Raw genomic sequence first — 17073 nt, forward strand, 5'->3', positions numbered from 1 at the left:
GGCACCGGGAGCCAAGATCCAATGTCGAGGAGTTGGAAAATGATTGCGAAGGTTGCAAACAATTTCGGGATGCCGGGGAAGCAGTTGGAAATGCCAGGAGGGGATCAGCCCAGCCCCCTGAAAATGCACTGCATTTTGTGCTTGACTGCTCCTGGGGGCTAGGGAATCTTCTATAGCCCTCGGGGGCACTTGGCAATGTCAAGTGGCCTCTGATGCAGCCCGGGAAGAAGCCATTGAAGGTCTGGAAGCTCGGGGAGGAGGCGGGAGATCAAAACATACCTGCAAATGAAGGTGCCATGGCTACCATTGAAGCTCGGGTTGAAGCTCTTCAAATCGGGGCTAAAGAGAATGTCTGGCAAGCTCCAATGTCTTTTCTCTGATACCAGTTGAAAGGGAAGTGGAACCCAGGAGGAAGAAGCTTGGCGGTGAGAGCTATGGCAGATGGAGAGCAAGAGCCAAGAGAGAGAGGGACTCACAAGTGGGAACTCCAAACACCACAATGTGTAGCCGGGCCTTCCTTTATTAAAACTATCACTAAAAGAATAAAGAATAAGTGACTGTGATGGGCACCCACCACCTGTAGTGTGCAATGGCGGATACTGTCAGTGTAGTAATACACAGGCGGCTAGGTGGAGGCGCCTTTACCCCCAATAGCTTTGTTGTGTCCATTCACACATTCCCTTAAAGATGAGTCTATTGCTTGACATATCCTTAATTGAGGTGGAGCTAGAGTATGTGGTATTGAAGAGAACATCATATTAGAGAATTTGGAAATCTCCCAAGTCCCACTTTAAAATAAAGGGTAAAGATTTGGATATATGTCTAAATCTTAACCCTCCTTTAAAGTGGGACTTGGAAAGACAACCTATATAGTAATTAGGGTAGATTACACTTTCAAGTAAGGGGACAAGATTTGATCATGTGGCCAAATTATAACTATATAGTTTGGGAAATCCCAAACTATATGTGAATTCCTAAATTCCCTAATTTAGTCTCAAAGGAGGAAGTAGATGTCCCTAGACACCAAATGGCTTTCCCATTGATCAGTTTAAGCTATTTTTCAAGGATGCGATGGCCAAGGATATATGCATGCTTCTTAGTTAGTTTAGGGGAAAATGGAAAAGTCTTGGTATATATTCTTGATAGAGGGTTCATAAAGGTCATCCAAACTCAATCACGCAAGTATGGGCAGGTGATTGGAGCCCTCTTTTCTCTCTCTTTTTCTCTCTTTTCTCCTCTTTTTCTTGTCTCTTGTCTCTTGTCTCTCCTCTGCTCTCTCCTCTCTCTATCTATGCTCTCTCTTTTCCTTTTCTCTCCTTTCTCCTCTCTCTATCTATGCTCTCTCTTTTCCTTTTCTCTCCTTTCTCCTTTTTGTTCTCCTCTCTCTATCGTGCTCTTTATCTCTCTCCTCTCTTCACTCTCTCTACCCTCTTCTCTCTCTTCACAATGTTGATACACTATATAAGGTGATGCATGAGTCATTAAGTGAATACATCTTGCACTTCCTTTCCCTAATTGACTTTGTAATGAGCAATGCATATTATGCTCTTGGAGCTTCATGATTTGAGTATTAGAAGTTGTGAGATTTATTGAAGGATTTGGTAGATGGTTCAAGCCTTATTCTACAATGCAATTGTAAGAGTGCCCATCAATGGGTTTTTACCTAAGGGGTTTGAGTCAAAAAGATTGGTGTGATAGGGTTGTCCACTAGTCCCTCTACACTTTGCAATACTACACTGAGGCACTCATTAGGGTTGTGTATGGTAGGTTGGAGCAAGATCAAGGGAATATACTTCCCTAATGCGGATTCCAATCTACTAGAAGATAATGAGAAATGTGTTAGAGTGGTATTCGAGGTATATGAAGATTTCTCAATTGCTTCAAGGTCTAAAATCATCCCTATTAAAAAAAGGGTTCTCTTTCTCTCATGATATTTGCCTCCTTAGTTGGTTGGAATGCTAGGCTCCATATCATAGTTCAAGTCAAGCAATGTGACAAGGTATCTAATGTGTTCCTTAGGTGTGGGGGTCACATTTGAGAAGAGATTTGAGTGGCTACTTGACAAGACAAAAAAAATGCAAGGGTGGGGTGGACATACATGGGGTTTGTGGGGAGAATTTCAGTGGTTTAGAATATTCTCTCCTCATATACATTTGCTATGGGCTTTGTCATTATGTCAACCATGCTAGAACATTGAGATACTCTTCGTGGCTTAATTTATTTTGGAGTAGCATGGACAACAAAAAGTGTGTACCTAAGGATTAGTTGTGGTGATCCCTAAGAGCATCACAAGACTAGGGTTGAAATATCTCATAGCAGACAAGGCAAAGGTGATGGTATTCACACCACTAAAGAGAATGGAAGATGACCAATTGTGTGCTTTGAGGTATTCAAGCATTTTATTAGAATAAGAGACTCATGTGGCTAAAGTTAATCTCAAGCTCAAGAGAGTAGCACAAAAATCAAATTGGTTATACAAGGATTGGGTGTGATCAAAGCTATTGGTAATAGCTAGATGAACATCATAGATCAAGCCAACTAGGTTAGAGATAGTGAAGGTGACCCTTGCTTGCTCAAATCCATATGGTCCTACAAGATGCCTACAAAGATCATGATCTCCTATTGATAAATAAGTCAAGGCATGCAACAAGGATCATTGCAAAAGGTGTTGGAATCTTGTTTGACCTGTGCGACCTAGTAGGGTTAATCTAGAAGCCCTATGAAAGGGTCAAATATGAATTTAACCTTATTGATAGAGAGTGGAGATGGTTGTAGGAGGATTTCTAAAAAATAAAGGAGGCCTAGCCCACCTCTCCAAGCAAGAGAAAAATGCTATCATTTTGGGCCATGAATAGGAAGGTTCACTTGCTCAAATTTAAGAGTAAAGTCAAATTTCAATAGTAGGATATGAGATATATATATAAACTCAAATATGGCTAGTCCAAACATTTTTGTAACATTCCTTAAAGGTTTGGTTAAGGAGATGCAAGAAGATGTGGCTTTATATGCCATTAGATAGAAATAATGTCATCTTGTGGAGAGTGATTTGAGATTGCTCTTCCAAAAGCTCCCAACTAAGAAGAGAATTGAAAAGCTCATGTAGCTGAGCTCGATTTGTTTCCCTATGGTAAAAAAGAAGAAGTACTCCACAACTTTTGTGTGTGCATTCATGTGAGCAAGACATGGACGTGCTTTGAGAAAGTTATGCATAAAGCCAACCTTCATAGCACAATAAGCTGCAAACAAGCCTTACTATAGGCAACAAGGGAGACAATATGACCTTTGAGAGCTAGAGACTTTAGACCTTGGTCAATGATTAGGAGAGTGGTTTTCAATAATCTAAGGGTTGAAGATAAGATGCAAGAATTCTCAAGATTTTGCAAGGATGACATGAGAATGCTTTTGAAAAGTGCTTGAAATATGTAAAAGGGGTTTTAAATGCTCTCAAAAGGTGCATGACAATACTCTATAGAATGAGTGCAAGACTTTTAAGCAAGTTTTGATATATCATTATGGATGTTCTATAAATTTTTATCCACATCATTTTAGTACAAGTGGCCACATAATTTAAAAAGTAATTGGATTCATAAGGAAAACCTTATTTAGTTTTCTAACTTTTATCAACCACTCTATTTTTGTGTTCCATTGTCTAATTCTAGAGTCTTGGTTGCGAATGGCCATTGAAATAGCAAGAGATGGAGAAATCAATAGTAGGCTGACCAAATAATGAATTTCTAGAAAAAACTGTTGCTATTTGAGAAGTGGAGAGAGAAAAACCGTGTAATTTTAATGCATGGGTCCCTCATATGCATTAATTTGGAAGCTTTGGAAGAGTTATATGGCTATTGCTTCATTATTTATCAATATATAGGGAAACTCCCATAGACGAATGTAATGTGGGAACTTTGTAGCCATCAATAAAGACGAGAAATGAAAGAGGTTCTTGATCCATTGTGTGGGTGCACACACACACACACACACACACACACACACACACACACACACACACACACACACACACACACACACACACACATACATACATACTTACTTAGACTGTTTATTGATATTAGCTATTTCTAATAAAAGAGGCGACAAAGCAATGCTGGTCATGAGAGGCTGAGAGGCCGAGGATGACGATCAAAGGATTGGACCATCCTTTAACATAAACTGTAAGAATCAACCAGAATTGTTCGCCTCTTTCTCTCCGCGCAATATCTATCGTCACGATTGTCAGCTAGTAAATAACTATAACCCATGAATATATTTGCAAGGCTAGCTGGTACTGTCACCTGTGTGCATATATAATTATGGTGTGTGTGTGTGTGTACGTATAGATATATAACGTGTGAGGCGGAGCAGGCCGGTTCGGCTCTCATAATGAAGAGCGACATGATATCATGATATTCAGTATACTGATTAGTCCTAGTTAAGTGGGCGCATCAGCGACTGTATCAGTAATATATTCAGGATGATTTAGTATCGATTCACCTATCAGTACTGACAATTATCAGCATCAGCGCCGTGATGAGAATTATCTGATTGAACTGATCAGAGATATCAGTATCAGTATGATAAGAATTATCTGATTGAATTGAGAGTTATCACCATCGATATGATGAGAATAATTATCTGATTGATCAATGCTGATGATCAACCATTATTGATCATATCATTACCATCAGTATATCTGTGTTTGATCTGATGCCATGGCGCCGGCCCAGTCAGCTGATCCCTTGCCTCCTCTCAGCCTCAAGAGCGCCCAATCGCCTGCTGCCACGCCGACTCTGGATGACCGCCCCATCGCCAGCTCGACGCCCACCATCCCCCAAAAGGTTAGCCCCCATTATATTTCATAATTGAACTTTTATTTATTGATTATATATTTTGTTTACATTTTATTCACTTATTTGTTTACTTAGGTTTATTATTGTAAAATTGGAATTTATACGTCATAATTACAGTCACATAAAAATACTTGGAGCATTTTTATCCTTCTATCAAGCAAACTTAGTCATAAATCCCCGGTTCAATAATCAAATGCAAATATATTTATTTGTTTATCTATGTTTATCAATTTATAGGTGAAATTTATATATCATAATTTCAGTCAAATAAAGATACTTTGAGCATTTTGATCTTTCCATCGAGTAAACCTAGTTATAAAAAAGCATAGGTTCCATAATCAAAGGCCAATATACTTATTTATTTATCTATGTTTATCATTTTATAATGAAAATTTATAGTTCATAATTATAATCACGTAAAAATACTTTGAGCATCTTGATCTTTTTATCAAGTAAACATAGTTATAAATCATGAGTTTGATAATCAAAGGCCAATATAATGACACTAAAGGATGCATTGCTTGACGCTTTATAGTATTAAGAAAACTAAAACCTTAGATGTCTCAAGTACTTTGACCCCTATAAAAACATATATTTAATATCTAGGAATTTGTAATATCATAGCATCAAGTAATCAAAGAAAATATTGCATCTTTTCCACAAACTTATCACTAAATTTGGGTGGGTCACTTTATTACTTCGTTTACCCTAGTCATTCTTTAATTGGGCAATGTGATAATGTCAAAAGAAAGAAAGATCCCAAATATGTTAGTTATGATTATTATCATCAATAAGTAAGAGGAAGGGAAAGATAATGATGATGAAAAGGAAGAGGAATGATTATTACATGCCAAAGGTTTCATAAAAAAGCGACTTTCTTGTAGATGGAAATCATGGTTTGGAAATTTAAGAAGAGGTGAAGAAAAAGAAGAAGAGACAGAGAGCGGAGAAATAGACGAGAGAAAGTAAATAGAATTTTCATCAAGTCTATCAATTAGAAAATAGTCTATACTAGTAAGGAGATATAGAAAGTCATAAGAACAAATGTTATTCTATTGCTTATAAGAATGCCCAACAATGCTCTCAAATTTCGTTCAAACCCTACTCTTGGCATGTAAACCACAAATTTTAATGAGAATCCTACAAAGTAAGGGCATGCAAGTTAAAACCTTCATATCTTAAAGGCATTCTAATGATAGAGAAGGAAAAAAAGATTTACAAAACTACAAATGAGAAAAAAATCTCAAGTTCACCTAGTATTAAGTAGCATTAGCCATTGCACTACTTAATTTCATGTTTTCCAAGCTTTTTCATCATGGAAGTTGAATCCTCAATCTTTATGATAATATTGAATATTGAATTGGTTTCACAAAAATACGAGTAAGACATTCAACCTAATATTTTGCATTTATGAGCATAGTAGCCTCGACAAATGATGGTAATAAATAAGTTTTCATTGGGTTGAAGTTTTTAGACTGACATTTTGTTCCCCAATATTATGAGTTGTTCAACATTGTTATGATCATAGACTTTAGTTTAATTACAATATAATCAATATGGATTTGTAACACTTGTAATCTAAAGAGAGTAATATGGATATTTTAAACATTGATTGAATGTTCCACCTTCAAATATGTAAGTATAGTATGTGCATTGATTAAGAGGGGTTATTTCAATTATGCTTTTAAGAAATAGTAAAACAAGAATGAAATCTTAGGCTACTGCAAGCAATAAGAAGAGAGGATATTGGCATAGTCATGATGTTGGATACAAGCTCTAATTGATTGAATATATTTCGGTGGATTCATCAACATTTCAAGCTACAAAAGTTGGTTATCCCATGTATCCTCTACTATGCTCCTCCTTGTCAAGTGAAATGTCCCATCAGTATAAGGAAATAAAGCTATGGGTGGGAAAAGATGTGTTTTGTGAACTACCAAAAACTTACATGCTTGTCTCAACATAGAAAATTGCATTTCTCGAGACCCACACCTAGACATGCATTGTCTACAAATTACATGTACCTAAAAACCGAAATGTGGACATGCTATTTTCTAGTGTTTGAAGAATCACTGAGCTCAATTGGAGTTGTAATTTTGCAACAGTTAGCTCTATTATTCTTATTCCTACCAAAACCTTACCATAGATACACACAATGGATTCACAAAGAAAGGTTGCTCCCACTACAATCTAAAGAACTAACTTTACCCATTTATACATAAGACCTCTACATATACATAGCTAAATACAACCTCGCATGCTGTTATCAAAACTTTACACATTACATATGTGTTGCAATATTAAAAAGGTAAGTTTACACATATCATAATTATATGTAACACTCGAGGAGTCCACCTTATAAAACATGTAAGATACCTCGTGAGTTTAAAAGAAAGTGTATTATATTTAGTAAAATTTACAAGATTATATTTACAAAAGGTATTTTTTGAATTATAATTTGAAAAAAAGCCATAAGCTTAGTAAAGTAAAAGGGATCATTTTAAGGCCTTATAGCATGTAAAGAAATGATATTTCTTAATATCCCTTGAACACACGTTATATAGATGATTTCTTATAGGTGAACCCCCTCGGGATGTAACGTAATGCTAGTAATGCATAGCCAATGCCTAGGTTGGACTAGCTTATACATCTATATATCTATCCCTAGCCAATGCATATGTGTAGCATGGACTAGCACAACCTAGGCTCTGGGAATGCATTTGTGTATACCTAGTATAAGCATAGGCTATGCTTAGTTTAACATGAGCTCACCCCAATCGTATGCTCAAGCTCTATGCCTAGCTTAGTTTAAACTAGCTAGGCTATTAGGCTAAACTACATAAAAAAGATTTTCATTTTTAAATATCCTATTGTGCATCTAATAGCACATCACAATGGTAGTTGTGCCTATAGGCACACTCCCATAGTACAATCTTTGAAACACAAGCTTATCTCTCACTTGGCAATACAAGGAAATGGCATGCCACTAGCAAAGCAATCCTTCCACAAATAAAACAATACACAGAAACAAAACACAAAAGAGAGAAAACATACACATTTAGTTTTTCATGAAAGTTAAGGAAAGAGAAACAAGTAGACAAGTAGGCAAAAGAAGAAGATTAGAAGGGGGAAAATGCATTATTTTAAGTATGGAGAACAATTGGCATCTTCCTTTGGTATTGCACAAAATTGTCCTTCACTTGTCTCTCTTGTGCTATCAAAGGAAATATGGAAGCAAGAGAGGAAACATCAACAATCTTCAAGCAAGAAGTAAAGAATGAATAAAAATAGAAGAGAAGAAAAATATCTTATTCTTGAGAAGAAAAAAAAGCTTATCCTTCGTAAGGAGAAGAAGAAACAACTTGTTCTTGTGAGGAGAACTACTAGTAGTAGCTTCTCTCTTATCTATGCAAAACAAAAGCTCATCTCGTGTTTAGAAGGCATGCATCATGTTCTTCTCTCTCCTTTTATCTTCACATGACATAATAGAAAATGAATACACAAACTATTTGTTGGGTTAAATGTCACATCACCACCAAATGTGCACATCTACATACACATCTATTTGCATGGATAAGTTTTACTTTTGATGCGATGTTGGACATGTATATGGATGTGACTATAGGCACACCCACAAATGCACATCTATGGTGGACAACTATTGCAGCTTTCTGTTATAGTCTAATCTAAGCCCATTATAAAAGCTTGCATTAAGGTCATAAATCCTAAAAAAAATTGTTAAGTGAATACAAGCATTGATTATCTATGAAATTTTCCTTAGAAAGGGAATAAATGTATTCCTAAATGAAAACATAACCATTGGTTTTACACATATGGACAATATATAGCTTTTGGCAAGCCTATGTTGAAGTGTTTGGTTGATGTCAATGCCTTTTCAAACTTTGCTAGTAAAGAAAGAATCCACATAGCATTTCCTTTTCAAAATTTGGTGTCAAGGCCTTTTCAAACTTTGGTAGTCAAGGCATTACCTACATAATATTCCTTCAAGGCTTTTAGAAATGGCATAAATGTTGATCATCTCGCTAATGTATTGAGCCTTCTTCTTCATGAAAAGCAAGAAGTATTTTCTTAGTTTGGCTATTTTAGATGCAAATAGATTAGTGCCTCTAAGGAAGCGAAACCTAGGGATCAAACTCACACATGTGCAATACTCACCCCATGCTTAATCCAATTGGGCTATAGATCCATTGGCTTTGTTTTTTAATGCGGCATGTGTGTATTGTTTATCAAATGTTGTTTTTGGCATTTCAATTTTTGTAACAAGTTGGAGAATAAAATCATGTTTTAATCGGAATACCACTTGTTATAGGGATAATAATTGTGGTTGAGATGGAGGGTGTGACCTAACTTGTATTGCTTTTCTATATGCTATAATTTAAAATGTACATTTTTAAAAGGCCATAACTAAATTGATGGCCAAGAAAACACTTTAGTATACTTTACATCATTCTAGAAATGTTGTTATAGGACATCATATAGAAAGTACATAATAATGCTTGTGTAAAGGAGAGAGAGAGAGAGAGAGAGAGAGAGAGAGAGAGAGAGAGAGAGAGAGAGAGAGAGAGAGAGAGAGAGAGAGAGAGAGAGAGAGAGAGAGAGAGAGAGAGAGAGAGAGAGAGAGAGAGAGAGAGAAGCAAGAAGAGAGAGAAAGAGAGAGAACAAGCCATGGAAGTGAAGGGAGTAAGCCCAAAGTGGAAGTAAGATGTGGGAACTCGAATAGTCACACTATGTGACTGACCTCCCCTTATTCAAATGTCATTGAAAGAATAAAGAATGAAGTGACAATGATGGGCGCTTGCTACCTGCAGTGCATGTGTGTGTGGGTATTGTCAATGTAACTAATACACAAGCAGCTAGGCACAAGTGCCTTTACCCCCAACAACCTCCCACTTAACGGTGAATGTGCTTATAATTAGGAGAGAACAAGAGAAAAGTGACAAAGTACAAATGTACATAAGTAGAATAGGATGAGGAAAGACATCATCTCATCCAATGCCTAGAGATCTTGACAAGCTCAATGGACTTGTCCTCAATGAGCTTTGTCTTGGCATTGGAAGACTAGATTCTTGGCTAATTGAATAGCACTCATAGAATCCAAATGCAATGTAGGGATCATATCAATAATACCAAGATTTGAAGGCCTAACTAGAGAGCCTCCTTATAATCCGTAGTGGTGGCTACAACATACTTGACCACTTGGGTAGAGAAGGCCATGCTTTTCTACACCTTGGAGATCTAAGAAAGAATACATCTAGCAAAGGTGAAGACATAGTTAGAGGTGGACTTCCTACTATCTACATGTCTTGCATGATTAGAGTCAGTATATCCTAGGACTCCTGTATCTTGGCCACTATAACATATGCATATAGCTATTTTTCTCTTTTGGTACCTCATGATACCCTTCACGACATCCCAATGCCATCTGCTAGGTGTAACCATATAGCAAACCACAACTCCCACTACAAATGCTATGTAAGGATGAGCGGCTATCATGGCATACACTATTTTATGAAGGTAGTGGGCCTATCCATCCTTCTTTCCCATACTTCGGGGCACATTGACTCAATGGGACGAACACTAATTTGAAACTCTCATTTAATGCTAAATCTTGTGATACATTAAAACAAAACCTGAAAAAAAAGTCCATTGTTGATTCCATCTTCCTTTGTATTATTTGGTATGCTCGTCGGCATCCGATGAGAATCCTTGGTGTCCAATGCCCTAGCCTCTCTAGGGTGCTATATTGGGCTCCCTTGGTAAGATAACCATCACCTATGTAGTCTTGGTCTTTGCCTAATGCCGTGGTTGCTTCAAGATGGGATACCTTGGGTAAAAGTAAATAAACAAAAGGGCTTATTTTGCATGGCTTAGTTTTGGGTTTGAGAAGGGGTGTTGAGCTAAAACTTCATTAGCTTGACTTAAACAACCCCAAAATACGTTTAATTAATGAAGAAACCTTCTTATTTTAAAAAGAAACACAATCCTAGAGAGTTAATGTGACCCACATGCAAAACCCTAATTTGAGTGCCAAAAAATTTCTATAAATAGACATACAACCCACCACTCTCCCTCTATCTCATTTCTGCAAGCTTCAAAAGCCGTATCTTTGCTGTTCACACCCCGTTTGTGGAGGACATAACGGTCAAAGCTTCCCTTGCTATTTGTTACCATCTAGCACCTGATTATAGCCTTTGTCTCCTTCATCCTTGCTGGGACTGTATTTGAAAGCTCTTTCATTGTTGGCAACTACTCTACATTGGCATTTTGTTGATCCCTTTTGTCGCCTAGTTACACACACCCTTCTGGAGGATGCATTTGCACTTTGAAGTTGTTGCTCTGATATGCTCTCTCCTCCCTAGGCTATGTTTAGTGTCTATGGGGCTGCCTCCTTGACTTTCTGTCTCATCTCTCTACTACATTTGCATCCTATAGCTATTGTCTAGACATTCTCTAGAGATGCTATGTACAGAGTCTTGATAGGGATAAAGTGGGTGTTGAGATATCGAGCTCCACTCGTGATATGCCAGGGTGACCGTTGTGCATTTATGTCACCGACTTGTCAGTTGTAGATGCGGTTGGTACACTGCCCATGAATAATAGCTAGATGATAGCTATCCTTATCTACTCTAGTTCGTGGCTCAGTTAGTATGCCACCTTAGTTAGTTGTCTTTGGTTTGAGACCCATATATAGGGTTCTTCTATTTCTTTGTATGAGACTTTTTTTTGGCTTACACAACTAAGAAGAGGAAAACTGTTTTCAGCCTCCATCTTTGTGTGTATTCCCCCATTGTGCAAGCAAGAAAGCTACAAGTGAGACTCCTTCCTTCTCTCCCACAATCTTGACAGTGGGAAGCTTTGGTGAGCCTATCTACTACATATATGTTGTTCCATCCTTTCTTGGTTATGGGTAGGCTTGTAATAAAGTCCATAGTGATATGCATCCATTTTTCCTCAAGGGTAGGCAAGGGCTATAATAAATCAGTTGGTTTAAGAGTGCTCTTTTTGTTCTATTGGCACGGAATGCAGCTAGACACAAAAACCTTGACATCCCTCCATAGTCCCTTCTAATGAAAACTTTTGGCAATCGTATCATGTCTTGAAAACACCTAAGTGACCAACAGTGGGGCATGAAATCATCTCTTCCATGATCTTCTATGTGAAGGGAGAAGTGTAATGGACCATATGAGTCTATTCTTAAGCTGCTATTGGGAGTTTTCTTCCATTACCCCATGTTGTAGTTTTTGAAATATCTCACTAAGTTCTTCATTCAACAAGTAGGCTTCCTAAAGCTTCTCAATCTAGTGACTATGTAATGCCGATATGGATGACACTCTACATGCTCACATCTGTGAGAGTAAATCAGCCACTACATTATATTCACCCCTAGTGTGAGAGATGCCAAAATCATAATTTTGCAAGGTTTCCACCTATTTTCTCTGCTTAGGAGTAAAAGTAGATAGAGTTAGAAAGTACTTGAGGATTTGATGGTTACTTTTCATTCTAAATTGGTTGCCATAGAGGTTATGAGCCATTTTTTAATAGCATGAAGGATAACTAACATCTCTTGGTCATAAACATTCATTTGGATTTTCTTCTCATCAAGCTTATGGCTCTTAAAAGCAATCACGTCATGTTCTTGTAGCAAAACAACACCTATAACCCTAGAACTACCATCACACTGAATGGTGAAATCCTTTGAGAAGTCAGGCATACATGATAGGGGCTGAGATAACCGTTTTTTTTAGTTGATTGAAGCTGCCATTAGTTATAGCATCCCAAAAAAAAGATTTTTTATTCAACTAATATGTCAATGGTACTGCAATTGTGGGATAATGCTTGATGAATCTCCAGTAGAACGATGATAGATCAAGGAAACCATGCAAGTGAGTGGTATTGGAGGATGTGGGATACTCCCTACACATTGCACCTTTTTGGGGACAACCTATATGCTATTTTCGCTCACAATATTATGAAAAGCATTGATCTAGAGCATGGCAGGAGCTATGGAGGATGGAAGATGAATATACAAATCATGATGACATAGACTTAGATAGACTAACTGTTACACAAGTGAATTAGGTTCCAAGATGCAAGCTTGGATTCATAAACACACTCTTTTATAAGATGGACAAGGACACTGACAATGACTCAAATTGATAGTTCCATTACTTTGAAATGAGTGAGTACATGCATTTATAGCTTTTGGATAGTACCGCCCTCCCTCACTGTGCTTATGGGATTTTGAACATCTCTTCTTGGAGCATACATCATTTGTCATTTCTTTCATACAAAGCCACTTATGGGCAAGCCTCTTTTGGGCACACATATCAAGCGTCATTTGCTATTTTCAACACCCTCCCTCAAATGATGAGTTTCTACACTTGATGGCTTTTGCCCCCCCTACATGATGACATGGCTTGTGAGACTAGCTCATAGGCAGCCTAGTCAAGTTAAAGCTTGAAACTTTACATCTTTGGCAAGGGTTTTGTTTTACAAAGAAAATACACTAAGGGAAACAAAATTCCACTATAGGAAAAATAATTTCTTCAAAACAATGTGTCAGAGTTGTTATTGATAGTGGAAGCATCTTCTTCATCTTCTTCATTCATGAATTGATTTTGATGATGGTTACCATTCTGTACATGTTGTGCTCTTTTATAGTGGAAACATTCATTGCCTATATGGCTAGTCTTACCACAATAAGGACATGTCATCCGATCTTTGTTGTTGGAGTTGAATCCTCCGCCTCTTCCTTTAGGTCCAACAGCTCCTTTGGTGTATAAGAGGTTTTCCCTAGATGATGGGACACCATCTTTTGCATTCTTGTTCTTCTGTTTATTCTCTTCATCAAGAAGAGAGTGCTCAATATCTTTCTATGACAAATTAGATACATTGCTGAGAGTAGAAACAAGATTTTCATAAGGATCCTGGTTTACACTAGCAAGGAGTATATCAATGGCTTCATCTTCATCTATTGTTTTCTTTAGAGTGGAAAGTTGATTTTCTAGAATTTTGAATTTGTTAATATGCATAGTCATTGAAGTGCTACCTTTTATTTCAAGCTTATAGAACTACATTAACAACTTAACCTTAGAGTTTTTGGCTTGACTTCCAAAGATCTTGTGAAGCTCATCCCAAGCCTTTTTAGCATCTTTGATGCTAGAGATATGGTGCAATACATCGTCAGATAATCCCCATGCAATAATTCCTAGAGTTTTATTATTCATATTTTTCCACTCTTTGGACTTTGGTTCTTCAGGCTTTGGACCCTCCTAAGGATTTTTCCATCTTCACTTTCTTCTTCTTCTTCCTCCTCTTCCTCAAATAGATCCCATAAGTCCTTCTACATAAGGTGGTCCATGGTCTTCTCCTTCTAGGCATGAAAGCCTTCTCCATTGAACTTTGCTATTTGCTCAAGATCTGCCATGTTGATTAGTTTCAAATAACCAACAAAAGAGTTGTAGTTCAATGTGTCAAGAGACGCAAGAAGGTCAGTGTCAAATTGACACTAGTTGAGTATCAATGGATACTATTTTTTGAGCTTAGTGTTGGATGTCGGTGCTTGATCTGCTTCTTGTTTGTCGATTCTCACAAACTTTGTGGATGACTTTTGAGCTTCCTCGAGCACTTCCAGATCTACAGTGAACTTTAGAGAGTGTAGCTCAGTGATTAAAATAACTGTTGATAGCTTCAGTGAGAAGAAACAGTGAAAATGTCAACCTTTGATGTGACAAGAAGTTACCTAGGGAGTTAAGGGAGAGATCTCCAGCAGAGATATTGAAGAAATATGCTCTGGTTTGAAAGATCTAAGTGCTCAAACAGAGGTGGGTATAGGCTGGCTATGGTAGACACAAGGTCAAGATGAAGGTGAAGTTGAAAATGGAGTCATGAGCTGGAGAGAGATGACCAAAGGTGAAGAAAGACTAGAGAAGCAATGTATGGAGCTATGCCATGCTCAGTTGAGCTCTAATACCATGTGAAAAGCATGGATCTAGAGCGTGGCAGGAGCTATGGAGGATGGAAGATGAATACACAACCCATGATGACATAGACTTAGATAGACTAATTGTTACACAAGTGAATTAGGTTCCAAGATGCAAGCTTGGACTCATAAACATATTCTTGTGTAAGATGGACAATGATAGGATGACACTGACAATGACTCAAACTAATAGTTCCATTACTTTGAAATGAGTGAGTAGATGCCTTTATAGCTTTTGGATAGTACCACCCTCCCTCACTGTGCTTATGGGATTCTGAACATATCTTCTTTGAGCATACATAATTTGTCATCTCTTTCATACAAAGCCACTTATGGGAAAGCCTCTTTTGGGCACACAAATCAAGCATAATGTTCTATTGTCAACAAATATGCCCCAAGTACTCCATTGATATCAGCATGAATAGACACTTACTTTCTTTAGATAAAATATGCTCTCTCAAGATATCAAACACCTTTCTGACATATGCCAAGCGCTCTTCTAGTGACTTGCTATAAAGAATAATGTCATACAAAATATGAATACAAATTTAAAAAGGAAAGGGTGTAATATTTTATTCGTGAGGCTTTGGAATGTGGTTGGAATTCATCAATCCAAAAGAAATCACTAAGAAATGATAAAGGCCACGATTAGTCTTGAACATCATCTTTACCTCATCACCCTCTCTCAAGTATATTTGATGATAGCTAGACCTTGAATCAATCTTAGTAAAGTATCTTGCCCCTTTCAACTCATCATGCAAGTCATCAATCTTGGGGATAGGATACCGGTTCTTGACCATAATTTTGTTTATGTCTATTTAGTCAATGCACATTGAGAAAGAGGCATATTTTTTCTTAACTAACGAGAGACTGGGGATGCATAAGGGAAATAACTAAGCTCAATAAACCCCATCTCAAGCAATTCCTTGGCGTGCTTTGCAACTTCTTTGCATTCACACTTTGAGAGTCTATAAGGGGATCTGTTTCTGGCTTAGAATGGGGCTCTAGATCAATGGGGTGATCCACTTGCCTCTTAGGAGGGAAGGCTGTAGGCATCTAAAACAAATATTTATACTCTTCTAGTAAGGTGTTCAATGATGAATCCTTGGCCACTTTTGAGGACTGATATGTGATCACCTTCAATAAGTGCAAAGCAAATATATGTGAAAATTTCTTAAACTCCCATTTGAGCTGCTTTGTTGTAATAATAAGACAAAAATCTATATGGTTATGAGCTCCCTCCAATCAAATGAGTTGCCCCTCCATGATAAACTCCATGTACAATGGAGAAAAGTCCACAAAAAAATTTCCCCAATATTTCAACCGCTCACAACCCAAGACAACATCAATGGGATCCGTTTCTAGTGCAATTAGATCAATGGATGCCACATAATTTTCAACTAGCACATGTTAATCTTAGAGCATACATGTGCATTGATTTCCTCATCACCATTGTGGCCACTCAAACTTTGAGGGGGTGTTCTAATTCTTTGGGAAAAAATTTCAGCCTATCAATGGTTGATTTATTGAAAAAAGTGTGTTCTACTACTATCCATTATGATGAATACATTCTTTCCATTGATTTTCCCTTGAATGCATAGTGTGCTAGGGCTCCTAGAGCTTTTCCATGTATCCATAGAGATAGAGCAAATGGAAGTGGAAGCATGAGGGGGTGTAATAGAGATAATACAATTGGGTTCACAAGGCAAAGCAATTGCTTCGATAGGTCAAAGGGAAACCCATCTGATGGGTCATAGAACTACTCTTGCTATAGGTTCTTTTCTTAGTCATCATTTTCAGCATATGCCATGGTATTTGTAGCATTTAAATCTCCCATGATGTACATGCTATGAACATTGACCTTGGCTATTTGTAAGGGCATTTTGAGGCATGATTTTCTGTGTACTTATCCATACACTTAAAACATAGGCCCTTTTCTTTTTTGTAATTCACTATATCCGGTAGGATAAAATTTTGATCACTTGGGATTGATGCATTTCATGGCATGTTTTCAGCATACTTACCATCTCCATGTGGGCTAAGTGCTATCCCAAAATTGTATTTTTTTCTTTCAACATTAAAGGAGGGATAAGTGAGGATTTTGGGATTGGTAGTAGGTATGGGATTTTCTCTATAAATGCTACCATATTGACCCTACATTATGGGAGTTCTTTGATGCCCAAAATCTTACTGAAAAATCATATTATTTTAGTATTTTCTTGC

General features: G+C 37.4%; 1 protein-coding gene across 1 annotated transcript in view; it reads left to right on the forward strand.

The window, feature by feature from the left end:
- Positions 1-4709: 4709 nt before the first annotated feature.
- LOC148019089 (aquaporin NIP1-1-like) overlaps positions 4710-17073 on the forward strand; it is a 17479-nt gene continuing 5115 nt past the window's right edge. The window contains exon 1 of the mRNA XM_087701301.1: positions 4710-4835. Coding sequence (XP_087557427.1) covers positions 4710-4835 — 126 coding nt within the window. The remainder of the gene's footprint in view (positions 4836-17073) is intronic.

The sequence above is a fragment of the Lygodium microphyllum genome, chromosome 20 (genome assembly GCF_053477565.2).
Source record: "Lygodium microphyllum isolate KBCC chromosome 20, Lygodium_microphyllum_v1.1.10, whole genome shotgun sequence".
NCBI classification, from domain to species: Eukaryota; Viridiplantae; Streptophyta; class Polypodiopsida; order Schizaeales; family Lygodiaceae; genus Lygodium; species Lygodium microphyllum.